Source organism: Armigeres subalbatus, chromosome 2 (assembly GCF_024139115.2).
Source record: "Armigeres subalbatus isolate Guangzhou_Male chromosome 2, GZ_Asu_2, whole genome shotgun sequence".
NCBI lineage: Eukaryota > Metazoa > Arthropoda > Insecta > Diptera > Culicidae > Armigeres > Armigeres subalbatus.
The window spans coordinates 235,768,995-235,796,869 of record NC_085140.1 but is presented as its reverse complement, the minus strand read 5'-3'; the positions used below and the strand labels follow the sequence as shown (position 1 = coordinate 235,796,869).

The following is a 27,875-nucleotide window of genomic DNA, read 5'->3' as shown; positions in this document are numbered from 1 at the left end:
ACACTATTTGCTTGTTTGGGGGGCCGTCCGCTATTATATCTTTAATCCTTTGATTATCATCTTGATGATCAGCTCATCACGAGTCTTATGCACGTTGCGAGTTCTTTGCTACAACGAACGCAATAAATACATCTTCATAGTAAACTTTAAACTGGGTCTAATGAGTTGAAAGATCACAGAGTTAATGTCGCATCATTTCATAAGTTGCTGTTAGATGTTTGTCTTTCTCGTACACCAATCATACACCAATCGATTGAGTTAAACGGATTGTAGGGATATCTGTCTGTGTGTATGTAAGTGCGCTAACAAAAATAACTCCTTTTTTAGATTTATCACTAATTATGTTTTTAAAATTAAGAATTCTGTTTATTCTGTTTTTATTTCGTAATTATCAAAATACTAATTTTGAAACACGTATAGAACAAATCACTTTTTTTGTGCATTAATCATTCGATTTGCTCGCAACACGTTGCGTTCTACGGGAATGCATACTAAATAAATAATGTATAATTGCGTTCTGCATGTAAAAAAATGTCCTTAGTGCTATTTTAGACTTTTATGATATTCTTTTTTCTGCACGAGAAAGGCATAAACATAACTAGGCAGGATAATCGTGGGCTTCGTGGCCGTGCGGTTAGCGACGTCAATCGTCTAGACGCATGTGCTGTGGAGTGTGGGTTCGATTCCCGCCCCGGTAAGGAGAAAACTTTTCGTAAAGCTAAAAGTTCTCCACTGGTCCACTGGGTGTTGTGTAAATGTCCTGTCCGTTGTCTAATGCTAGATGTTAAGTGTTCAGTCTGTGCGACCTCTGGTCGAAGACGGTGACCCTGTCTTTTCCTAATCAGGGTTTTATTCAAATTCAAAAACGTGTGACACCGAAGTAAAAAGGTTAAACAAGTAGCTGCCTCAAAAACCGAAAGGAAGATGCGACTAGTTACCTGTTTCTTTGTTTTTACTTGAGCAGGATCGCTCTAAGAAAATATGTGAAGCAAATTTCGAATTGGCCACCTTTAGCTATTTTTTTGTGAGATTTTATACAAATTCGATTTAAATGGCACCAAATTTAGCGTGGACAAAATAATAACCCGTGACAACCCTGTAGCATGATGGGAATATTGTTTCCTGCATGACCCAACGGAATCTTTCACCTGAGCAAATTTCTACCTATAACAGACCGCCATCACCTGCTCGGATGGTTCATATAATAAAACTTTATCAGTCAGTCAGCCTAAGTCGAATGTTTGGCGTGATGTGACTGTTTGATGTATATAATCATATCCCAATAAACGTTTTCTGTTTATCAAAAGCGTTTCGTATATGGCGCGATAACCGCTCTCGATGATGTGATATTCTCATCTGGGCAGTTTAGGTCGTGTACGCCATTCAGGGTAGATCGGCGTTGGTAGCCCGTGAGACAGGATCAATCAACATCTAAGAGAGGTGACATCGACTGATCCCACGAAAAACTTTTAGTGGAAATACATGGAAAGTGTACCACCATGGTACAGTATCAGTGCATCCTTATCACTATCTCTCACTTGGGCAATCTATTTTAGTCAAAGAACGGGCGCTAGACAGTGACTGCTTTTACTTGGCGCTCGAGTGTCTTGAAAAGATTTACACAAATGGTAAACATTTAAGTATATTCAAAAGATTATAGTTATATAGAAAGGAACAGTGCTCTTGAAAGATGTGTATCATGTGCAAAACGGAACGGGTATCAGGCTGACTACAATGGCAGTTCACGAGCCTGTTCAGTGTTAAACGAGATGTCAACGGTTTTTGTTCATTCCGTGTTTACGACACACTAGTTGAGTCCGTGCAAGTCGGTGGCATAAAACGTGAATCAAAAAAGGAACGTGAAGCAAACATAATCATCTAAGTCACTCAGGAAACAAAAATGGCAAAAACTCCGCGGATTAATAAAAATGGGGTGCAAGTGGATAATGTTGCGTACTACCACACCTATAAGTACAACTCGCTACAACGACTTAACAGTAAGTATCGCCATCAAATTACCATCAAAAAGATTTCAGATTTCCGACAGATAACCGGACACCGGCAGTATCGAACACGACTAGAACCATGCTGCTGATAAATGATACAATCGGGAAAAAAATCGCCACTTATGTTCCATTTACTGTTCACAAGCGCATAGCGCAGTAAACAACAGCATTTGCCGTTGTTAAATCAAGAGATTGTCAAGTAATGATTGACACAACGGTATCTGTTGTTCTGCCTAATCTAAGAAAAATTACTTCACGTTGTCTCCCATTCGGTCCACTTAGTGTCGTGTCAGATAGTCTAAGAACCAATGAAGGACAGTATGTTAAATATGGAATTTATTAAGCACTGGATTATAATCATGCATATAATATAATATTATAATCATATGAGATTTTAGTCCATCAGCCAAAACCCGCAAATATATTTTCATTGCGTATTGCGCATTTTGCCTAAGCAATTAGCTTGCTGTACCTAATCCCTGTTGAAAAATATTGTAAAAGTACGCGGAAATTAATAGCAATTACGGTAATCTCTATTGTGGTTCACAATAGAACATCTCGCTTAACTTTTCAAAAGGACCTAAGTAACATTTTTTTCATGAATTAATTTGAATACTGCAATCAATAGCTTTCATGTTGTTCTGTTGATTGCGCTATTCAAATTAATTCATGAAAAAAATGTTACTTAGGTCCTTTTGAAAAGTTAAGCGAGACATCATTACAGAATATTGTTTTCCACTATAAAGCCTATTGTAAATGGCTTAAATACAATAGAAAATAGGGGTTGCTATGTATCTCAATGATAAAAAAAAACGATTTCTTCTCGAACAAATTTTTGCCATTTTTTGTAATTCTATTGCCAGCATTTTACTGGCAATTGAATTTATTGTACGTCTATTAGAACAACAATATGGCACTTTAATTGGTATGATGAAAAAAAAAAACAATAGAATTAAATGTTCATCAATAAAATGTATTTTATTTTTATGATATGGGTAAGGAGGAGTGTTTAATATTCTCTGGCTCCTACAGATTTGCTTCATTAGCAACTGCGCTCGATGAAGTAGGGGAGAACGGTCCAAAATGCACCCCTTAAGCTTTTTCGATGTTTTTGCCCATGTAAACAAAAATACCCAACCATTTCAACGTATAGGTGCCAAATTTACAAACCCAGCTACATTTCACAATGATCTCCTATTCAAAACAATAAGGTTTTCATGATTTTCTATCGCATTCAAAAAATGTTTTAAAAATAGGCCTGGGGCAAAACGCCCGAATGGTGGTCTAAAATGACTCAATTGCATGCAAAATGATGGTGAACGCATGGTTGTTTGTTTTTTCTTAATGGATTGAACTGCAATCTTACAGATGTGGCGGAAGAATAACAAATCGTTAAATTTAAGTAAATATGAAGGGATTTTGCTAAATTTTTCCAATGGAGCTCAATGATGGATAACTAATTATGAAGTGTAATGGTAATATTCGTTCATAAATGTACTACAACAGATTATATGAGTGATTTTATGAGTGAGGCCATTTTGCCCCAGGGGTGCATTTTGGACCGTTCTCCCCTATAGGGTTGTGTAGTAAGGTTGTGCAAGTCGGTTGTCAGATCCCAACCTGACCACATAAGCCAGTGATCTCCAGCATGCTTACTATCAAGGGCCGCACAGACGTTTTGAGTTGTTGAAGCGGGCCGCAGTATATTTGCAAGATTTGTTTTTCTGTTTATATTGCATATTATAGAATATCAAATATTTTAACAATATATTGTATTCCTTTGAATCTTTTTCAAAGAATTCATTTTTAGATTCTGAAAAGAATTCGTTCGGGAATATAAACAGAGTCCGATCAGAATTTTAAACAGAATTCGTTTGGAATTCTAGAGAGAATCCATTCGCGATGCTCCGGTAGTGATTCTGGGCAGAATCTTTTCGGAATTCGTATGATAGAGTTCGTTTAGAATTCTGGTTGAGATTCTGAAAAGAATCCGATTGAAGGTTCTCAACAGAATCTGTTTGCGATTCTGAAAAGAATTCGAATAGTATTCTTAACAGAATCCATTGTTGATAGTCAACGTTGTTTCTGGAGGTAATAATCCACAAAATTCAGTTTAATTTATCCAAAATCTAGCTTATTTTGAGAAATAAAAAACATTCTTATTACGGATCAGTGTATGTGAACATTATTTTTACCTGTAGTTCAATATTGAGTTCTTTTGAATCTGCGAATAAATACAAATTTGCTATTTTTATAACCAGGGGCGATAACATCGAAGTATATTTGCTGTCGGCCTACATATCATCTATGTATGAACTTATGAATTTCACGATTTCACGCCAAGCTCCCGTATGAAGGGGGAGGGAAGAATATCAGTGTGGGAGCCGTATCCTAACGCAACTATCAATTCTATACTTTCGCCTCTAATTCTATCATGAACATGTACGTCTAAGTTTGGAAGATGATATTAGCATTTCCATATCATTGTAAATCGTTTAACTTCACGTAGAAGTAACACACACAAAATCATTAATTTAGTGTATCATAGTGATGTAAACTTGACAGGTTCCCGAGAGATAATTGGAAAAAGCTTTTCCTGTCATATAATGCTTATCAATGGGCCACATGTAGTGTATTCTCAGAAAAGCTTCGCGGGCCGCAGGAAAGGCTTGGAGGGCCGCATGCGACCCACGGGACGCACTTTGGGGATCACTCACATAAGAGCATCATTATCGGTCGCGAGCATTTTAATCACCCGCGCAGCGCTTTCATTTTAGTTTCGTCACTCGTTTCCGTATCGGTCACTATTTTCGGCCTTCAATTTGGTTGCTGTATTCCGTACCGGTGACGTTTGACAGTTGACAGTTCATCAAATACCAGCGTTCTTATCGCGCTACCAAATTTGGTCACCTGTCAGTCACGCTACTGTTATAGCAGCGCGATTAGTAGCGACCGGTAAAGTGTCAAGTAATGATACTGCGCTGCCAAACGGCTTAAACTCACCACCGGTAATCTTACTCTAATCGAAGAGAGATCGCCATTCGAGTTCAGTTCATTCAAAGTTAATTGCCTATATTCCGGAATATAGGCAATTAACTTTGAATGAACTAAATTATAGTTTATTAGAATTCCTGGACTTCTAAAATAATATGAAATGTACTTCGCAAGCGTCGAGTTTCATTTATTTCTATACTAAGGACTGTGGTGTTATAAGACGAGTTCGTACATTATATTCAATTCCACCACTTGATTGTACCTTTGACAGATACAGCCTAACTGTTGGAGTCGAAATACTAATATGTCAAAAGTACAATAAAATAGTGGAATTAAATGGAATAGTACAAACTCGTTTTATGACAAGTGAATACATTCCACATTCCAAGCTTAAAATAATTTTCTTATAATAAAATAATTTCAAGGCTACCTTTGATGAAGACAATAATTGGTACGGCACTCATTTCAAGATGTATCATGGTACGAATACCACCATGCTCTAAATCAGAAATATGACACCAAAATAGACGGTTTGAGGCAAGATCTCTCCATCCTCGGTTGCGCCCCACGCTCGCCAAATCGATTTGTGCTTGGTCCGCCCACCTAGCTCGTTGTGCTCTACGCCTTCGTGTTCCTGCCGGGTCGATAGCAACCATCATCTTTGCAAGGTTGCTGTCCGGCATTCTTACAACATGCCCAGCCCATTACACCCTTCCTAGCTATCTTCTGGATACTGGGTTCGCCGTAAGGTTGGGCGAGCTTGTGGTTCATCCTTCGCCGCCACACACCATTCTTTTGCACACCGCCAAAGACGGTCCTATACAGGTTAGCCACCTTTTCAAATGTTCGATCGACAATGTCCATCTCATCCGCGAAACAAATAAATTGTAGCCAGCAGCTGCTCACGGTAGGGAAATTATGTTGAGACGTAGGGTCGTTTATGCTCACAGAGTCACACGCATACAATCAATCCTGCTCACTTAACAGGGAACGAAGAGGAAAACTGCAAGAATTATGTTTGCCGTCGTGGAAGTGTGAACCACAGATCTCTCACCTGGAATTGGCTCAAAAACCACACACATCCACCCTTCAGAAACGGTCTCTACAGGGCGAGGCCTGAGAACTCCTTGAAAAAACACGGAAAAGCGCACAATAAAGAATAATGGTGTAAATCACTCAAACCTAGGGTAATTAAATCAGAACCAAACCACCAAATACAATTTTCATTGCATGTACAATTTTATTGCTTCCTAACTGGCCTATCATTGAAGTGACGTCCCTTAATTACTAGATTGTGGTACTTGCGGTTTTATCTTAGAACTTGTTCTTCGTGGTGGTTATCTCGGATGGTGGGTTGATGGCGGTCTTCGGTGGCAAAACGGTGGTGGAGGGGGGGCGGAGTGGTCTCAGTGCGGTATTCAACTAGCGTTGGGCGGGTTGGTGGGATATCTCCTATGGGATCTTGGCTCCCGGTGCGAGTTGTCAATCGCTCGCGTCCCTTGGCTTTCCGGCGAATAATGGAGACCCCAGAACCGGAACAATTTCTGTCCTTACGGCTCGACCGAGTAAATAACGACTCACGGTCCTTCGGATCTGGGAATCGTCACACGGAATCCTGTGGAGTATAGTTTCACCTGAGGGCGACGAGGTGAAACCCCCCAGCCAACACACAATCGCATATGGTAGCGAATAAGTGTACAAGGTGGAGGCGATATAGGCGCATTCCTCCATTTCACTGCGTGCAAAATGCACGTATATGGCCTCCACGTTGTACACTTATTCGCTATGATATACGATCTTGTGTTGGTTGGGCCGCACATAAAACAAAAAGGCCCGCTGTACGGACCTGTTCAAAGCACATTAGTATTCAACCAAATTATTTTATCCCAATCCACGAGTACCACAAACACACTACAACAATTCTACTAATTTACTTAATTTACCTTTTGTTGTATAGTTTTGCCACTAATCACAGAATTGGCTTCTATGGACAATAGTCCTATTCACTTTAATAATGGAATAATAGAATAATCAGATTACAAAAGAACCAAATTTTCTTAACAAATTCACTAACCGTACTAATTACTGTGATCCTAGTTTAAGATTGTAATTTTATAATTTTCCGTTTAGCTTGTAAGTTGTATACCTATAATAACACAAAGTTTTAATAATTTACACCAATTGAACAATTTTTACACATAATACTTTTAATTTAGGAACACGACGCGCACTTCTTATTCCTTGTAAAGACTCGGCAGCGAGTATGCGACATGTGCGGCATTTGACAGGTCTCCTGCTCGTTTGGAACACGATTTTGTATGGGAATGACAGATGAATTCTGTTCCAATTCTGACAGTGTCGCCACTCTTAAATACATACACTCTGGGATTCTCTGAATTCTCCACTACCTTCTAAGAAACAAGGTTTCAAGATCGTCCTGCCAAAGCGCGGAAAAATAGAAGGAAGCTGGTGACTTCAGATATTCCTTCTAACTCTAACATTCAAAATAATTCTTCTCCTATCGAACTGAGCAATCAGTTCGATTTGATTCATGACTAAATTGAGCAAATCGAATCTACCTCTAGCCCAGGTGATTCGACCCATGCGAAGAAGCAAAGCATTCCGCCAATTGTGGTATCCGTTGCCGAGATGTCTGGCTTTCGGAATGATAGTTGGGTAGCCTTTAGGGGATCAAGGTTTCATTTCAGATTGCCAGGAAGGGTGACTACCGCGTTTTACCGGGATCCTTTGATGATCACAAACGTCTTCTTCAGTATTTAACTGAGAAGCGCCATAAATTCTTCACATACGACGACAAAACTGAGCGATTGTTCAAAGACGTCTTGACGTCAAAGACATCACTGGATAAGATTAAAAAAAATGTTTTTGGACTTCGTTTTAATGCACGCAAAAAAACAGTCCCCGAATTCGTGAACCAGCAACAATACACGGTGATTTAATTCATGGATTCGAGAACACCGGTCACGTTTTCCAGAACGTTCCAGAAAACGTGAAAACGTTTTTTTGCGTGTGGATCCAAATAGTTCTTTGGAAATTTTAAATTGGAATGCCCGATCTTCAAAGGGTAAAGAAGATGAATTATTCAACTTCCTACCAGTTCATAATGTGCACATTGCTATTATAACTGAAACATATTTAAAACGTGGACTCTTCATCAAAAGAGATACAAATCATTTTATTTACAGAAATGATCGTCTTGACAGCGCCTGTGGTTGGGTTGGGGTCGCCATTGTCATTAATAGACGTATCAAACATAAACTATATTCTTCATTTGAAACCAAAGTTTTTGAAACCTTGGGAGTTTCTGTTGAAACAAATTTTGGTCAATTCTCTTTTATTGCTGCCTACTTGCCTTTCCAGTGTAATGGGCATCAAAAGAATTGGTTGAGAGCTGATCTTCAAATTCTAACTCGCAACAAATCTAAATTTTTCATAATTGTTGACTTCAATGCCAAACACCGTTCATGGAATAATGCTCAAAGCAATTCCAATTGAAAAAAAGTTATTTGAAGATTGTTCTGCGGGATATAATACTATTCAATATCCCAATGGACCAACTTGTTTTTCTTCCAGTCGAAATCCTTCCACAATTGATTTAGTTTTAACGGATTCAAGTCAGCTTTGTGGCCAATTGGTAACTCATGCTGACTTTGATGATTTATATAAAACGTATATCGAGGAGTTTTGATGTTGATATTCCTCTCGATACCAAAAGTGATATTGATAATGCTCTCGTATTTTTGACAAATTTAATTGTCGAAGCCAGAGGCATTGCAATTCCTAAATGTTAAAATCAATTCAACTCCATTATTACTGACGACGATCTTCAACTACTGATCCATCTTAAAAATGTGATGCGAAGGCAATACCAAAAAACTCGCAATCCCGCGTTGAAAGTTATTTGGCGAGATTTGCAAAATGTAATTAAAAAACCCTGATTAATCCACCTAGCGGTGTTGGCAAAACGTTTCGCTATTCTGAGGAATACCAACTTTGAGAACAATGTCTCGAAGTTGGATCCCAGTTGGAAACCCTTTTGGAAATTAACGAAAATTCTTAAAAAACCTTAAAAGCCAATTCCAGTGCTAAACAGGGAAATAAAATTTTATTAACAATTGGCGAAAAGGCTCAAAAACTTGCTCAGCAGGTCGAGAATGCCCATAATTTTAGTCTAGGTCTCACTAGTCAAATTGAGGATCAGGTCACGCGGAGGTTCGAAGACATACTTCCCAGATAAATGGAAAAACGCCCAATTTTGAAGCCGGACAAAAATCCAGCTGAGTCTTCTAGTTATCGCCCAATCAGTTTGCTTCCTTCAATAAGCAAACTGTTTGAAAAGATTATTTTAAATAGAGTGATGGTTCATATTAATGACAATTCTTGCTGACGAGCAATTTAGTTTCCGCCATGGGCATTCAACCACTCATCAATTATTAAGAGTTACGAACTTGGGGGGGGGGGGGGCAATAGTACGCATGTGAATCTTCAAGTTTTGTATGTATGTATGAAGTTATTACAGTTATCCATCATCATGGCTTGAGTCTTGCTCTGGATACGGTTCCACCTAATAGCACAATTGAATCTGATTGTCATTCTGCATTCAATGCACTACAGTATGGAGGGTCAAAATCGGGGGTAGCAGACCCGTAAGCAGAGACACTTACGCGAAACCCGCGGGATAGAGATAATCTCCTTCCAACAATGTAATTCAACAGACTAATAACTAGATTCACAATACTTTTTGAGCTTTCCGAGGGATGGCTTCTTTGAAGAAGGGCGCGTATGGATGAGAATCTTCAAGTTTTGATGTCAAACCCGTATCTCCGGCCAAAGCGTAAAGATCCACAACAATGTAAAGGGACATAGCGCTGAAGCGAAATTATGAAATTGTATTAGGTATTGTTTTACACCTGAATGTAGTCTGAAAACACAATTTCATCTAAATGATTATTTAATGTTAACAAATATATTTTTATATATTTTTACTTCTGTGGTTACTGTTATATAGCGTAATTTGGCAAATGTTGAACGGCTAATTTCTTCGCCTATTGTTGAACGCACGTGCATTTCTTATGGGAGTTCAACAATAGGCGAAAAAATTAGCCGTTCAACATTTGACGGGCTCCCCTACCAATTAAAAAAAAGGTTTTTTTTCGTATAAAAGTTCACATTTCTAGGACCCCCTCCCCCTTCCAGAGTTACGTAACATTAAACATTTCATAATATAGGGTAAATGACGGCTTTGGCAGGTTTTGTTCTATTATTGTCAGGGGGTTTTGTATAACCAATTATTCTCAAATTTTGCCCAATCATTCTTTGCATTTCAAAGAATATTGTGGCCAAAATTCATAAAATTTGGTCAACAAAAACCCCCCTGACAATAAACGAACAAAACCAGCCAAAGCCGTCATTTTCCCTACTTTGAATTTCAATGGACATCAATTAAATGTTGGTAATTCTTATATGTATAAATATATACTTTAAACACCTGATTGGAAAACTGCGTACTCTTACCTCACCCAATGCGCACTCTTATCCCACCGGTGGGGTAAGAATGCGCTTTTCACGTATCTTGCAATAATTTCAATAACTTCAATATTTTTCCGCTAGGTAACACAAAGAAACAGGTATGGGTTCTTTCACAAATTACGTAACGCTAAATTTGATGATTTTGGACCCCCTCTCTCCCCCACATAACCTTTTTTTGTATGGATCGTAACGCTCGGCCTGATCCCCTCCCTCCCCCTACAGCGTTACGTAATTTGTGAAAGACCCCTATACGAATAATCGACAATGATTTGATATGCAAAAACTTGCTTCATAAGGGCTCCATGTTCGATTGAAAACTAAGTCACTAAGTGCGTACTCTTGCCCCACTGTACTCTAAATAATGGGATGCTTTACAATGCCTGGTCCTTCAAGTATTTCCATCTATTATTTCGAATTAATAAATTGTTTTAGCACGTAGAAAAGAGACCTGAATTGAAAGAACAAACTACTAAAAACAATTTATACCGCGTCTCTCAAATGTTTGCCCGTTGCGTTTCATAAATAGGGAGCGGGACCATTTGGGCAGCACCCCCTATTCCCGTCCGCAACGTTAATAACTCGAGTTATCAACCGCGTTCCAACCAAATGGCTTGATTGTTTGTACATCACTAGATATCGACAGAAACTAACCATGTACTAAAAAACAAGTGATTCTGTTGTAATGCGCTCGAGTAAGGAACGTTGCTGACGGGAATAGGGGGTGCTGCCCAAATGGTTCTCTACCCTATCCATATCGGCTTACTTATTGTTCAGCAAAATCAAAAAATTAAATAACATACCTAAAAGCATAATTAAGCAACTGTTATTTTCAATACGACTAAATTATTTTGTCATATAATATAACGTGATAAAAATTGTATCTTTTCTCAATTTTTAGTATACAATCTATTTCCTTTAAATAATATTCAGCAATTCGATTCGGATAACCAAAAGTTTTGAATTTTATGGAGAAAACCCTCGAAAAAATATTCCCTTTCAAATGCTGGAAATGTTACATTATTTGCCAGTTCTCCAATTCTGCGCTAATATAAACACTCAGCAGTGGGATAAAAATTTGTTCCGATTCCGATCATGCCGAACGCATTATAGGAACACGCTTTGCATGCACGGATCGGAATGGTAGTTGGTGCCTACCATGTACATAGTAATGCACTATGCCATAAAAACGCTTTGACCACAGCGTTTCTCTGTGCTTTGACTATGGGAAAGAGGCCCCATTCCGTGTGAACATCCACATCCATGCATAATGCATGTGCTAATTAGCACATTAGCACGCTTAAGCGTTCTCGGCTGAACTTGCGCGTTGGTGGAATAGAGCGTGACAATGAAGTGAATGAAGTTGACTCGCAGAGTAATGCCCACCGATCGCAGATTTTTGGCTGCATCGCTTATCAGTTTTAAAAATTCCGTGCATACCTACTTGAGAAATTTCCGCGGAACATAACACGAAATTGTTATCTGTGCGTGCGCAGGTTGTAAATGCAGATTTGGTGCCTCTTGCCTAGCGATACCCAAGTAACCATGAGGCTGAAGCAGCATGATTTGCATATTCAGAGTAAAATTTAGATCAGTCGAACTATAATTTACCATAAAAAAAATAATTAAAACGAAAAAGAAGCTTATTATCATCGTATTATTGTTATGAGCAGAAATTGAATCCAAAGATTATCAACTCACTCAAACAGCTGACATCCAACACACAATCAAGTTGCTAGTTCTTCCCGAATTTGAATGTGCGAATGAATAGGACGGCGTGCACGAACAGCAGCAAGCGAGGACTTTCGGTGTCAGCGTTGTTTTGTGAAGTGTCAACATGAATCTTCAGCTTGGCACATTGATATTCAATTTGAAATCTCAAAATATGAATACAATTTCATAATGCGGTGCATGAATTCAACATTATACCATAATACACCCAGGTTCATTTACACGGTTTGGTTTTAGTCAATTAAGACCTTTAGCATCAATGAAACAATGAGTTAACCTCACGAAAAACAATCACAAAAATCAAAGGAAAGTCAGGTGGTATTTAAAAAGCTGTAAAAGTTCAGATTAACTGAAAATTTTATGAATTCCAACCGCGTAAAAAACCTGATGTGATATGATGTAATCAATGCGATCAAAGGGGCCATTCTCTGCTTTTATTCGACGTTTTTTGTGGACTTATTATAGTTAACATAGGCCATAAATATATCATATCTTAAACATGCAGCTCATCGAGCTTCAGCCTGATGGTTACTTGCGTAAGATGCTGCGTTACGAAGCGAGACCATGCTGAAGATGGATGAGTTCTAGGAAATTTCAAGATCGGAAATTCTTCGATTTTTCTTCGTAGGTATTAAAGAATCATTATAATATTATCTCGTGTTAGCCTCTTGAAAACAAAGCTGCGATGCGGCAAGATCCCGGTGATGTCGGGAAAAGTTGCCTCCGGTTCGTTGAAATACTTTTCGACAGCAGATTTATTTTGATCAGTTCAACAAATGTGATTTGAATATTTCGATTAATATTTTCTACCCATAATCTATTATCACATTATAAATTCTTGCATTCTAGTAGTTTAAATGTCCATAGTGTTCTCCAGCAAATATGTGCCTTTATGAATTTGGATTATATTTTAAGAACAGTATTCTTCTTCTTTCAATTGCCCTTACATCCCCCACTTGGTCATTATCCACATCGCAGCGTATTCATTAAGCACTTCCACAACTATTGCCAGCGAGGTTTCTGAGCCATTTTTGCATTCGTAGTATAATGAAGCTAACATGATGATAATTTTATGCCCATTTGGGATGGCGAGATAATTTCCAATCCGCAAATTTTTTAGACCTGACCAGGAATTGAACCCAGTGACCTTCAGCATGGTCTTGCTTTGTAGCCGCGCATCTTACCGCACGAAGGCCCCTAACAGAAGTTCATAATCGTTAAAAATTGAGTAGAAGATCAGGATTAGACACATTAAGGTCTAACTTTTAAAGCATCAATTCCATCATTTGATGAGTACAATAAATAAATTCACGAAAAAAGCTTTCTCAAAACTATGAACATTGAACAACCCAACATTAGCAGCTTATCACAGGAAGCTAACTTCGCTTCGCTCATATGAAATGTTTTGATTCTCGTTTACTCTTCTCTTTTTCTATTCGCGTTTGTATACGTATATGCGCAACCGTTCTCCTAATATTTAGTATTTTACATGAGGGGAAACGTGTGAAATGCATTCCAAAAATACAGAGCGTACACATTAGTTGTGCATTTCGATTCACACTTTGTAATACACCTCGTGGAATAATCTTTGTTTCGATAAAGCATTCATTTTAATTATTCGTTGTTACTTGCTAGATACTGGTGTTTGTCAATAAGAGAAGGATAAACACTGATCGTGATGATGAGTGGCCATAAACAGTGGATGCTCGACCAGATCGAGAAGACAAGCTGCAAGCTAATTATCATTACTCAGTGCTATTCATGAAGTGAGGACGGAATCAGGGGATTTGTACACATAGTGCTAGGGTAAAAAAGTGATGTACGTGCTCTCGTGTATAAGTATGAAAACATGATAAGGCAGCCATTGAGTGGTCTATCATCGCTACTGATATCGCTGAATCTAGTCTTGTATGAATTTCTTACTGGTCATCTAAGTCCTGTGCAAAGGTACGCCAGTGGTTTAATAAGGAAACGATCAGCTGAGGCAGAACGTGTCGTTAACATTAGAAAAATCTCCGAAAACTATCTAATCGAAAATGTAAAAGTTTAGTCATATGCACGGTGTTTTATTATTGCAACTTTGTTTCATTTCATTCTTAACTATGTGAGACAGTGTTTGTTGCGCAATATGATGTGTGTATTAATATTAACGTAGACGAAGAAAATCGAACTCTTCCCCTGGTGATGGCTCTAATATGTTCTAAAAATAAGCTTATTGCGAATAAACAATACAAGACTTAGTAATATTATTTGAATTCAGAACATGTGGGACTAGTGTGAACCGGTCATTCCGGTTGTCCGGTCTCGGTGGCGATGATCTATCAAAATTGTTTCTAAGCATCTACAAATGCAAGTGTCGTCTTTGAAGTCCGGTCCGGTTTATGTAAATTTTGTTATTGCCGTTCACCTGAGTTGAGTCGCATATTAACTAACGCATTTTAACATATTCCAGAAACTAAAAACATGCACGGAGTCAAACGCGTCATCGCATTTTGCATATTAACTGCTGTCCTACCAGCCTCACTCATCATCCTCCCGTTGTACCTGCGGCATACTGTATTCGCAGACGTGGTATATCCAATAGCTGAGTCCGACATAATCGAGATCCGCGATGGTATTTCCACGGTATTCTGCCAGCGGCATAGTCTACAAATGAACACCAGCTTCAATGCATTCCAGCTCAACCAGAAACCTGAAATCTCCCAGAATCGTAAACATATTCGTCTGAAGAAGTCTATGTCCTTGCCAGACGATACCCTAGAATATTGGGGCTTCTACCTCCTGAAGGGAGCAACTGTAGCGTTGAAGGTATGCTCACGGTACGACGGTTCCAGGATACTGGTAGTTAAGGGAGAGCGAAATCTTAAAACGTGCGGTTTGCTGGACCATAATAAGAAAAAAATGGGTGCACATTTCAACACCGAGCACGTCCAGGTGAAGGTGACTTTTGAATCTGCGGCTGAGGTTGTTGATTCGTCAGGAATCACGAACAACAAGTCTGAAAAATATGAATCACCCGATGAAGGAAATCATGGTGAGTTATTCAAGGAATATCTAGTTAGGGACCGTACACATATTACGTAAGCACTTCTGGAGGGAGAGGGTTATGTCGTTTTTTTACGCACCATTATATACATAAAAATCATTTGTATGCAGAAAAATTGTTTACGTAATATGTATACGACCCCTTATAGCATCTTTATATGTTCCATAATGTGTGGCTTGTTCTTCATTGAATTTCGCGCAGTTCTATGATTATTTATTTTCAATTATCATAGTGTCTCAAAACAGATTGCATACTAAAAATAATTCAAGCGTTATCATGCAGCTCGTGGGTTGAGAAATGGAAGGCTATTTAGAACGCTATTTAAACTAAACTCGTGTTTAACACAATGTAAATGTCTCAGAACGAATCGCAGCCTGACCGATAACAATAAATTTTCGCTATAAGAGTGAAGAGAGGCATTTATTCTATACTTACGAATTGACGAAAAATACGATCGCCTGACCTGATCACAAATTCTTTCGAAACAGGATGCTCTAGCGATTACTATATGCAACATCATTGAAATTAATTTATTAAAATGTTTGAAAAATTGATGTGCATATGTATAATAGAGTAATTCAAATTTTAACTTTTTCGCTCCCCTATGGTTGAAAGATGGTATCTGCAGTTTTTAATAATCCTCCTATTTTTTGCTAATTTGGTCGTACTTTAACTGAGCACGTGCAGTTAGGTTAGAAGTTCGTATAAAAATTACTATGAAAACTGTAACGCAATCTCTAATAATATATGAGTTATTATTATTATTTATTCAGACTAAGGCCGAAGTGGCCTGTGCGGTATATAAAAGTCTTCTCCATTCGGCTCGGTCCATGGCTACACATCGCCAACCACGCAGTCTACGGAGGGTCCGCAAGTCATCTTCCACCTGATCGATCCACCATGCTCGCTGCGCACCTCGCCTTCTTGTGCCCGTCGGATCGTTGTCGAGAACCATTTTCACCGGGTTACTGTGCGACATTCTGGCTACGTGCCCGGCCCACCGCAGTCGTCCGATTTTCGCGGTGTGAACGATGGATGGTTCTCCCAGCAGCTGATGCAACTCGTGGTTCATTCGCCTCCTCCACGTACCGTCCGCCATCTGCACCCCACCATAGATGGTGCGCAGCACTTTCCTTTCGAAAACTCCAAGTGCGCGTTGGTCCTCCACGAGCATCGTCCAGGTCTCGTGTCCGTAGAGGACTACCGGTCTAATGAGCGTTTTTGTAGATTGCCAGGATGGTACGGCGGCGAACTCTATTCGATCGAAGCGTCTTGCGGAGTCCAAAGTACGTACGATTTCCAGCCACTATGCATCTCCGAATTTCTCTGCTGGTATCATTTTCGGCAGTCACCAGTGAGCCCAAGTACACACATTTTTCTACCACCTCGATTTCGTCACCACCGATGCCAACTCGCGGTGGGTGGCTCACATTGTCTTCTCTTGAACTTCTCCTATCATGTACTTTGTCTTGGACGTGTTAATGACTAGTCCGATCCGCTTGGCTTCCCTCTTCAGTCTGATGTAGGCTTCCTCCATCTTCTCAAAGTTACGTGCCATAATATCTATGTCGTCGGCAAAGCCAAATAGCTGGACGGACTTATTGAAAATTGTACCACCCGTGTTAATCCCTGCTCTTCGTATTACCCCTTCCAAAGCGATGTTGAATAGCAGACACGAAAGACCATCACCTTGCCGTAACCCTCTGCGCGTTTCGAAGGGACTCGAGAATGCCCCTGAAACTCGAACTACGCACATCACCCGATCCATCGTCGCTTTGATCAACCGTGTCAGTTTATCCGGAAAACCGTGTTAGTGCATTAGCTGCCATAGCTGATCTCGATCGATTGTATCATATGCGAAGTCGATGAATAGATGATGTGTGGGCACGTTGTATTCACGACATTTCTGCAGTACTTGGCGAATGACGAACACCTGGTCCGTGGTAGAGCGTTCGCCCATAAAACCCGCCTGGTACTGCCCCATGAACTACCTTGCAATTGGTGCTAGTCGACGGCATAAAATTTGGGAGAGTACCTTGTAGACGGCGTTCAGCAATGTGCTTATCGCCCTTTTTTGCAATCCAGCTCGTCGCCGTTTTTGTAGATGGGACACACACACACACGACACCTTCCATCCACTCCTGCGGCAAAACTTCTTCCTCCCAAATTTTCGTAATGACCCAGTGCAGCGCTCTAGCCAGTGCATCACCATTTCCTGGAGTTCCGGAGGCGGTAGAATTATGTCCTGCGCGCGTTCTCTCAGGTCCATCACCATACCGCCATCTTCGTCTGCCACATCGCCATTCAGGTGTTCTTTGTAGTGCTGCTGCAACCTTTGGATCACCTCACGCTCGTTCGTAAGAAGGTTCCCGTTTATGTCCTTACACATATCAGGCTGTGGCACGTGGCCCTTACGTGAACGGTTTAACTTCTCATAGAACTTTCGTGTGTTATTAGCGCGGTACAGTTGCTCCGTCTCTTCATGGTCTCGATCTTCTTGCTGGCGCTTTTTCCTCCGGAAAACCGAGTTTTGTCTGTTCCGCGCCCGTTTATATCGTGCCTCGTTCGCCCTCGTGTGATGTTGCAGCAATCTCGCCCATGCTGCATTCTTCTTTTCTACTAACTGCTCACATTCGCCGTCATACCAGTCGTTTCTCTGATCCGGGGGCACCGTGCCAAGTGCAGCGGTTGCGGTGCTACCAATGGCGGATCGAATATCTCTCCAGGCTTCTTCAAGAGACGCTGCGCCTAGCTGCTCTTCCGGTGGGAGTGCCACTTCCAGCTGCTGCGCGTATTCTTGGGCTAGTCTACCGTCTGATAGCCGCCCAATGTTAAGCCGCGCGTCCGACTTCGACGCGTGTTGTACACCGTCGAGAGTTTTGAGCGCAGGCATACTGCAACGAGGTAGTGGTCGGATTCAATATTCGCACTGCGGTAAGTGCGGACGTTCGTGATGTCGGAGAAGAATTCTCGCTTAACTTTTCAAAAGGACCTAAGTAACATTTTTTTCATGAATTAATTTGAATAGCGCAATCAACAGAACAACATGAAAGCTGTTGATTGCTGTACTCAAATTAATTCATGAAAAAAATGTTACTTAGGTCCTTTTGAAAAGTTATGCGAGAATTTACCGTCGATTAGAACGTGGTCGATTTGGTTTTCCGTTTCTTGGTTAGGTGATCTCCATGTGGCCTTGTGGATATTTTTGCGGGGAAAGAAGGTGCTTCGGACTACCATTCCGCGGGAGGCTGCGAGGTTTATGCATCATTGGCCGTTGTCATTCGATACGGTGTGCAGACTATCCGGTCCGATGACCGGTCTATACCTGGGTGGTGCGGATAGAATCGATTTGGTTGTCAAAGTGAAGCCAAAATTTTCTATTGTGCCGGAGCCAAACATTGAAGATTGTGGTTATGTTCGTTTTAAATCTTATATTAAGAAGTATTGTTATTATTTGGGGAAAAAATAAACCTAATGTGGAACCTAATTTAGGTTTAAAACTGGTTATATAATCTATAGAAGGCCCTATTCGCAGTAGCAATACGTCTTTTCACTTCACGACGTTTATTGTAACATGTCGTAGGCGTTCCAAGGTGAACAAATTCTTCAACAACTTGAAACGCATCCCCATCAACCACACTACCCCAGCACCAACACCACTAGGTCTACGCTACCTCTATAGTGTTGTTCCTCTGCACGCCAGAACTTCCAATCGCGCCATCGAGTGTAATGAACAACTATTTCGATAAGTTTGAGATTCGCCGAATACTAGATTTTAAGCCATCAAGCGTTGCATGTATTAGTCTAATTAGCGGACGTTATCTGCCACAGCTTATTTCTTTCCACTGAATCATACGCTGCTTTGAAATCAATTAACAGATTGTGAGTCTGCAAGTTGTAAATACTCTCGGAATTTATTAAGGATCATGCGCAGGCTAAACATCTGATCTAAAACCTGCCTGGTATTCGGCGACGAAGGACATCTCAAGCGGTCTCATCAACAATTAATATGAATTGTTTTCGCTATTCTTTTTTCCGACATTCGCACTAAGTGACCAGCCCACTGAAGTCTGCCGTATTTTTATTTTTATAGGATTCACAATATTTTCTTCTTTATATACTTGATACAACGCATGATTCATGCGTCTGCGCCACACACCATTTTATTTTCTATTTTCCATTCTATTTTCCCTCCGAGAATTGTACGCAGCACTTTTCGCTCAAAAACCCCGAAAGCTCTAGGGTCCGTCTCTTTTAATTTCCATGCTTCATGTCCATAAAGGGCCACTGGTAGAATCAGAGTTTTGTAAATTTCGTTTCCGTCGGCATGTTGCGGGACCTAAGTTGGTTACGTAATCCGTAAAAGGCCCTATTCGCAGCAGCAATACGTCTTTTCACTTCACAGGGAGCATCATTGTCACATGTCACAAGCGTTCCAAGGTAAACAAATTCTTCAACAACTTCACACACATCCCCATCAAGCACTACCTCAGCACGAACACCACTAGCTCTTCCTCTATCTCTACCTGCCACCATGTTCTTTGTCTTGGTAGAGTTAATGGTTAAGCCTATCCTCGCCGTCTCCCTCTTCAGTGGGACTAAAGCCTCCACTACTGCTCTGCGATCGATTCCAATGAGGTTGATGTCGTCCGCCAAGTCCAGGAGCGTATGCGACCGTGTGATGATAGTGCCGTTCCTCTGCACGCCAGATCTCCTAATAGTCCCCTCGATTCTTGCAATGTTGAACAATAAATTCGAAAGTGCATCACCCTGCTTCAATCCGTCTAAGGTCATAAACGAGGTTGACACTTCGTCTTAAATCCGGATACTTGATTTCGAGCCATCCATTATTTAATCAGACTAAGGCCGAAGTGTGCGGTATATTGAGTCTTCCCCATTTCGCTCGGACCATGGCTACACGTCGCCAACCACGCAGTCTACGGAGGGTCCGCAAGTCATCTTCCACCTGATCAATCCACCATGCCCGCTGCGCACCTCGCCTTCTTGTGCCCGTCGGATCGTAGTCGAAAATCATTTTCACCGGGTTACTGTCCGACATTCTGGCTACGTGCCCGGCCAACCTTAGTCGTCCGATTTTCGCGGTGTGAACGATGGATAGTTTTCCCTGCAGCTCATGCAACTCGTTGTTCATTCGCCTCCTACACATACCGTCCGCCATCTGCACCCTACCATAGATGGTACGCAGCACTTTCCTTTCGAAAACTCCAAGTGCGCGTTGGTCCTCCACGAGCATCGTCCAGGTCGAGCTCGAGCCATCCAGCGTTGCACGTATCAGTCTAATCAGTTTCGCCGGAAAAACATGTTCGGACATTATCTACCAGCTCATTTCTTTTCACTGAATCGTACGCTGCTTTGAAATCAATGAATAGATGGTGAGTCTGCAAATTGTACTCCCGGAATTTATCAAGGATCATCCGCAGGCTAAACATTTGATCCGTCGTTGATCAGCCCTCACGAAACCTGCCTGGTGTTCGCTGACGAAGGAATCCTCATGTGGTCTTAGTCTGTTAAACATGATATGCGACAGAATTTTGTACGCCGAATTCAGAAGGGTGATCCTCTGTAATTGGCGCACTCTAGTCTGTGCCCTTTCTAATAGATTGGGCATATGAGGCCATCCAACCAGCCGGCAGGCAGTTCTTCATCCTCCCATATTTTCTAGATAATATTGTGGATTGATTGATGCATCTGCTCACTTCCGTGTTTGAGAAGCTCGACCGGGATCTCGTCTTTCCCAGCAGCTTTATTGATTTTCAGCTCGTTTAGAGCCTTCTTTACCTCATCCAGCGTTAGTGGTTCCACAGCTTGACCGTCGCCGACTATGTCAAGCCTGCTCCTTAATACACCTTCATTTCAAAAAATGTTCGAAGTGCTCCTTCCACCTGGCTGCAACCATAGTCTTGTCTGTCAGCAATTTCCCCTCTCGGTCATTGCACATGGCGGGCACTGGCGCAGTCTTATGCCGCGCGCCATTGACAGTTGCGTAAAACCTCCGCATATCGTTTCTATCCATGTTCTCCTGCGCTTCAGCTATCACACTCTCTTCGAGTTGCCTTAATTTTTCCTGCGGTGGATTCGTTTCTCTTCTGCCCTTTGCTACACTGTACCGCTCTCTGTTGGAACTGGTACGAGCCACTAGCATTCGACTCCTAGCAACATTTTTCTCGTCCTTCACTCGCTGGCATTCCTCATCAAACCAACCATTTCGTTGGCGTCGCTGTGCAGTGCCTAACACTTCCTGCGCTGTTGTAGTAACAGCTTCGTGGATATTTTCCCACAATCGTTGACGTCGCCAGATCCGGTGGCATCTCCTATCCGCTCGTCCAGCTTCTGGCGTTGGCAAGCGTTGGACATTGAAACGCATCGTTCTGTTGTTTCGTGAATTCGTGACGCTGGAAAGTCGCCACCTCATTTTTGCAAGGACCTTCCATCTATACATCTATAACATCCGAGAAATATCGTCCGTTGATCAGCACTTGGCACAGTACAAGTCGCAGACCATTATCGTTGGTAGCGGAATGAAGGCTTTTCGTACCAATGACAGGGCGAAAGAAACTTTCTCTTCAGATCTGCGCATTTGCATTTGCAAGGATTACTCAGTGTGAGCTTCATGATGTTCATTCACAATATGCTTTTATCGGGTATTTCAACCTGGAAAGACTATAATTTCACTGTTTTTTTTTGTTTATTCCATTATTTCTTTAAAATCTACAAAAAAAAATTTTTTATCTTATTTTGTTTCTACAGGAGGAGAAGATCTGACTGAAGAAGATATGACTGCTGCTGAGAGCGTGGATCCATACGCTGGGACGAATGTAAAGTCTAAACCGACGAAACAAACGAAGCATACTTTAGAAACAATTAACTCTGTAAACACTAGACAGCAGAAATCTGGCATCAACAATACAAGAAATAGTGGCCAAGAGGCAGTGGTTAAGTCTCACACTACACGTAAGCATACTCAGGCATCCAGTACTTCAGAGATACCAAATACCTTACTACACTCCAAAGAGATTCCTAATAATAATCACAAACACAACCACAACTATAAAGATTTTGTGGTGGATGAGTCTGCAGAAAGTGAGGATGATCAGCGTCAGCGGAGAAGGCGCCATCATGGTAAGCACGGTCATCGCGATAAGGTTGACAAACAGAAAGCTGATATGCAAAAATCGCTGAGTGGGGTAGACATAGCAATGGATACCTTCGGCACTAGGGCTCGACGTGATACCATTTACGATCGTAAAATAAACCATGGCGGTAATGCGATGAACTTCTCCAATAACAACTCTGATTCAGAGTCCAGTTTCGAGAACAGTTTACTTGAATGTTATGATGGTGAAATTCTCGTGGCGCAAGGCTTTCCACCGAGCCACTTATGTAAAGACGTGCAATATCTGGAAAGTGGTATTCACATGGTCACGAAGCACGAGGTTGCCTCGGATGGATATTACTACTACATATTCTATAGTGACAACGATTACGTGCAGAATGACATTCACGCTGTATTCGACATATACAAGCCAACCTTTCAGTACTCCAACATCTCGGAATCCAAAGGTTGCGTGAATAGTACAAATTGTTCGTTTCCCATCAGCTTCTGGTCTGATGAGCGGGTGATAGTGGAAGTGCCCACAAGAGACGGAATAGAGCACGAGGAAGATGACATAACGTTTCTGATATCGACATGTCAACCGCGAATGGCCATCTACATTATTTTCCCGATATCCGTTCTGTTTCTTGTGTTGACGTGTGCTTTTCTTTAAGATGTAGGCTGCATTGTGCACATTGCACTTGGTTTTTATTGTTTTACATTCAATAGTTTTATAGACGTTTTTATATTTTTAGTTATGCAGTTATTTTGTGTTTTGATAAAGTTGTAGATTTTATTTTATACCTACAATTGTTTCATATCTATGATTACAACGAAGTGTTTTCCGGCTTGAGGTAGCCTCACATTTCAGGAATGTCGTCCGCGGTATTCAATATATGGGAATTATATTCAAAAGAGGTAAAAAACTATACAGCGATAGCTTCCTGAGCAAGAAAGAATAGCTGAAAAATACTGTGCTGAGTCATAAGTACATACAATAAACAATACAAAAACTTCGCTGGCTGAGGATCTTTAATTCAGTGATGCTCAGAATTTTGGGCGTTTTTTTCCTTAATGTGATTCCCACGAAAGCTTTTAAATATATCTATCATCTGAGGATATTAAAAAGAAAATTGGCGGTCAATTTACTCCGTACGAATTGATCAAAGCGAAAAAAGATGTAATGCCCTGTAATTTTACTTTGATCAAGTCGTAGGTACGGAGTGATTTTAACACCAATATCCATTTTAATACTTCAGCTGATAGATATATTTAAAATCTTTCGACTAAGTACAAACTTGTACTTTGTTATTTCTCTATAGTTTATAACTTTTTGTTCAAAATTTCAGCTTCTCTTTCTCTGTGTTACATTTTTTACCTTTTTTAAATTCGTGGACAAGATTCCCAAGGTGTAACAAAACACTATATGCCATTTTATAGAAAGCTCAACTGACAGGAGACCAAATACTAATGTCGAATTCGTTTTTAAACCTGGGTCAGTGCCAACCCGAACCCTGAATAAAAAAACATTTTCAGTTCCATCTGTCATTGGATATGTTGGTGTGCGTAGCATCGTGTTTGTTTTGATTCGAAACATATGATCCAGGACATCCAGTGCACTGGCAGTGCGTTGGCCTAATCAGATCATGATAAATAAATATGTTTAGTGCGTGAACTGATTTTTGCGGATAGTGGAATTTGCTTTTGGGTGTATATAAATAAGGGAACTGCTCCTGGAATTCATCTCATGGCTCCGATATTCATCCCATCAAAAACAAAGCAATGTAAAGGAATTTGGATTGTTTGTTATTTTTGCGATTTTTTCAGCAGTGAGCACGCATGTTGACAAAAAAAATCGACGAAATTGGTGCTGTATTTCTTTGTTTCCCGATGAGATGAATATATGTTCAGTGAGATGGAGATCGGAACAGTTCCCCTATTCAATTATATTCAATAATCCCGTGCACATTTTTATACCGAGAATTCCGTATAGAATTCATGTCAAAGAGATTTTCCATTCTACAAAAATTCATCTATTTCTGCTAAAGTTTTCGGAGAACACTCAGAAGCATGTAATAAAAATTCTCCAGGATTCGCTAATTATTTTTTCCTCGCTACCTCTCCTGATGAAGGTAGCCTCAAAGCTCAGGAAAATTTTCCACCAGATTTTGGGCCCCGTGCATTTTCAATTTTCAAGAATCTCCCGGAGGAATTGCTCAAGGTACTTCCGGGGGGAATTTATGTACGAACCTTGCTGAGCAATTCCTGAAGGAAACTTCGAGTTAGTTCCTGTATTCCAGAAGGATTTCCTGAAGGAATTATGTTGTAGGAATTTTCAAATTAATTCCTGGAGCAACTTCCAGAAAAAAAATCCTGGAACAGTCTTCAAAGATCTTCCTAGAAGAATTTCCAAAGAAATTCATCTCGAAAGGATCCCTTGGAAAAAAAAATTGGAGGAATGCCTGAAAGATATCGCCAACAATTCAAGAAATAATTACTGAAAGAATTTCTGAAGTAATTTCAGGCAGAATTCCCGAAGAACATTATGAAACGCATGTAAGAGTTTTTGTAAGAATTTCAAAAGAAAGAATTTCTGAAGTAATTTCTGCATAAGAAATAATTCTATTCGGTATTCCTCAAATATATTTTTCTGACTATTCTTAGCGGATTTTGTGAACGGGTTTCAAGAGGAATTTCCAAACTACACAATTCCATCCTCCGACCTAATTTAGGACAGAATCTGTGAGGAAAACCTGAATGAACTTATGAATACATAAATTCCCTAACATTTATTTTTAAAAAATGAATCTAGCCAACAGTACCGGATTAATTTCATTTAAAACTACAATAACAAGTATCACAAAATTCCCGAAAAAAAAGATTTTCAACGCGCATTTCATAAACAGACAGTTTCGTTTCTCCCTTCTGCTTGTTCATTCCACCCAGTCCCACCCACCCACGTGGTTTTGACAGTTGAAATACAGTTGTATTGGTGAACCCGGTGCGAAACCGTGAAACAACACAGTGCGAACCCGACAGCTTTGGGGTTGGAACTAGTGCGAACCTAGTTCCAACCTGAGCGAATAAAAAAACACTTTGACAGCACTTAGGTTGGAACTGGTTCCAACCTAGGTTGGAACTTTTTAAAAACGAATTCGACATAATATTTACATTTTACAAGGAACATTTGCGAAAATGAAATGAAATGATGATGATGATGACGAAATGATGATGGTTTACATGCAAATTTACCAAAACAAAGACCGAGCCGTCCACTCAAAATTTCGATCAGCTGTTCAAATCTGTCTCATAAAATGGCTTATTCATTATGCTCAGCATCATAGCAATATTCGATTTAATCTATTCAAGACAATAAATTCGTGGAAAACTTTACGTATCAAGTAAAATCGCGGCGTGTTTTATCCACGTTCGGTAATAAGCTATTTTACGCCAAATAACAAGACACCCAACCCTAATATTTACTTTGTATTCGTCAAACAAGGAACTCTAGTTAAACGTGTTAAACTGAGATCCAATAATAACGATGATATGACGGATTGCCATACCTATTTTACTATTTTACCAAATCAAAAGACTCAGGCTGTGAACCATTCCACCGATTCGTTTAACTTTTAGTTAAAATTTGACAGTTCGATGGTTATTTCGCCGTGGTTAAAAATAACCCTGCTCCGGAGCATGGTTAGATTTGACAGTTCGATAGTTAAACTTTGTTCGCGAGAAAATTGGCGCCAAATCCATTTCGCTTCAAATAACCATCAATCTGTCAAAACACAAATGGGTCGGCTTCAGAGTAAAATTTTAACCACGATGAGAAAATAACCATCGAAATGTCAAATTTTAACTAAAAGTTAAACGAATCGGTGGAATGGTTCACAGCCTCAATTGATCAATTGATGGTAAAATCCCGATGAGCTATTGCTGATCGAATACGTATGCTAAAATGGCGTAACATAGACATTTAATGAGACGGGTCAAATAACAGAGTGTTGGACTCTAAAATTTACCATTCTTCCATCAAGGGACACTTGTGAAAATAATTCTAATGATGACGCAAATGTTATGGCTTGCCATGCTTTTTTTAGTATCACAAAAAACCAAACAAAAAACACGTCACGTATCAAGTGTGATTAGTTGATTGGAACTTTCGGAACACACACAAGATACATATTTAAGGGCTTTCATAGAGATGCTTTCAATTAACAACTGCCCAAGAAACTTTATTCGGCTTATATTGTTTGTTGGGTGCGGAAATGCAAATAGAACACTAGTTGGACAGCGCTGTGCCTCGCACTGTGTAGGGCATATAAAAAATGATACTCTAGTTGTGGTAGAAATGTCAGAGGAATACTGCTGCACACTTCGAGAGTACTGCGGAATCACGCATACTTTTATTCATCTTGACTCATTTTGACTTAATGGCAAACATCCATGTATTTTGTACTCTTATGTATGGTTCACACTTAAATGTATAGAAAACCACACATGGACAGTAAGTTTTATGAATATTTAGCCGAACGTTCCATTGAATCCTGTATAATTGCAGCACATAGGTTTTAATATATAGCTTGAGTATTCAAATCTAGTTGAAGCTATTTTTCGTACATATCAAATTCGAACATTTAATTAATAAATATTATTTAATTTAGGAATCGTTCTGCAATATAAGTAATTTTTCACTCAGGTAATCGATAATAAATCGGCTATGCTAGTCCTAGTACTAAAAGAAACTACATTATAATGAGTACAGTCATATTACGATATAGCAACATCTAGAGGCTAAAACGAAATGCCATTACCAAACAATTAAAAAAAAAGGATGAATAACAAAAGTTAGCGCATAGAGTTACAAAAGTTACCAATAGAAAAGAAAGCAAATGACTGGCGAAAACAACAAAAGAAAATTATGTGATAAAATAATTGTAATCAACTTAAATACAAAGAAACAATAGAACAGAAATGTATTAAACAAATAGTAAATTAATTACTCCACTGGTCGTTTTAATTTGAAAGAAAATGCCATATTTTTATATTTTTGCCTTTCTCGTATACTAAGTATACGTAAAGGCTATAGGATTACTCCAAAACCAAACTTTTGATAGCAGGCTCGGAGACACATAGTGTTATATCACAGACAAACAGACATAACACATTGAACATTTACTCATCAAATTCATCTTCGTTCAAACACTAACGACATCTGTTGATTTCAGTTAGTTGGGCAAATCACGAACCAGATGGCGGTAGTGAGCAAACGTCAAGCTCGAGCAAAAACGATGCGCGCGCCACGAGTGATCGATTGGCCAACTAATGATTATTTGAATTCACCAGTTAATCAGTGAACGATGGAATTGGTTTGAGTTGTCGGGGTGGAGTCAAGGTTCGCCGAACATGTTTGAGCATTTGTAGTGAAGTTGCA

General features: G+C 40.0%; 1 protein-coding gene across 5 annotated transcripts; it reads left to right on the top strand.

Moving 5' to 3' along the window:
• The first annotated feature begins 1,362 nt into the window (after positions 1–1,362).
• LOC134211920 (uncharacterized) lies at positions 1,363–25,916 on the top strand. 5 transcript variants are annotated; one of them, XM_062689311.1, is made up of 3 exons: positions 1,363–1,997; positions 14,731–15,312; positions 22,093–25,916. In XM_062689311.1, the coding sequence occupies exons 1-3, from the start codon at positions 1,901–1,903 to the stop codon at positions 23,109–23,111; spliced, it is 1,698 nt and encodes a 565-aa protein (XP_062545295.1). In that variant the 5' UTR covers positions 1,363–1,900; the 3' UTR covers positions 23,112–25,916. The 5 variants fall into 5 exon arrangements, with proteins under 5 accessions (XP_062545295.1, XP_062545296.1, XP_062545298.1 ...); XM_062689312.1 differs by lacking the exon at positions 1,363–1,997 and adding an exon at positions 13,784–14,097; XM_062689314.1 differs by lacking the exon at positions 1,363–1,997 and adding an exon at positions 14,087–14,225.
• The last annotated feature ends 1,959 nt before the right edge of the window (positions 25,917–27,875 follow it).

Excerpts from the sequence above, each read along its gene's own strand:
- LOC134211920 (XM_062689311.1), top strand. The coding sequence starts at position 1,901 with ATGGCAAAAACTCCGCGGATTAATAAAAATGGGGTGCAAGTGGATAAT. Across the intron at positions 1,998-14,730 it reads CTCGCTACAACGACTTAACA|AAACTAAAAACATGCACGGA; the intron begins GTAAGTATCGCC and ends AACATATTCCAG. Across the intron at positions 15,313-22,092 it reads ACCCGATGAAGGAAATCATG|GAGGAGAAGATCTGACTGAA; the intron begins GTGAGTTATTCA and ends TTGTTTCTACAG.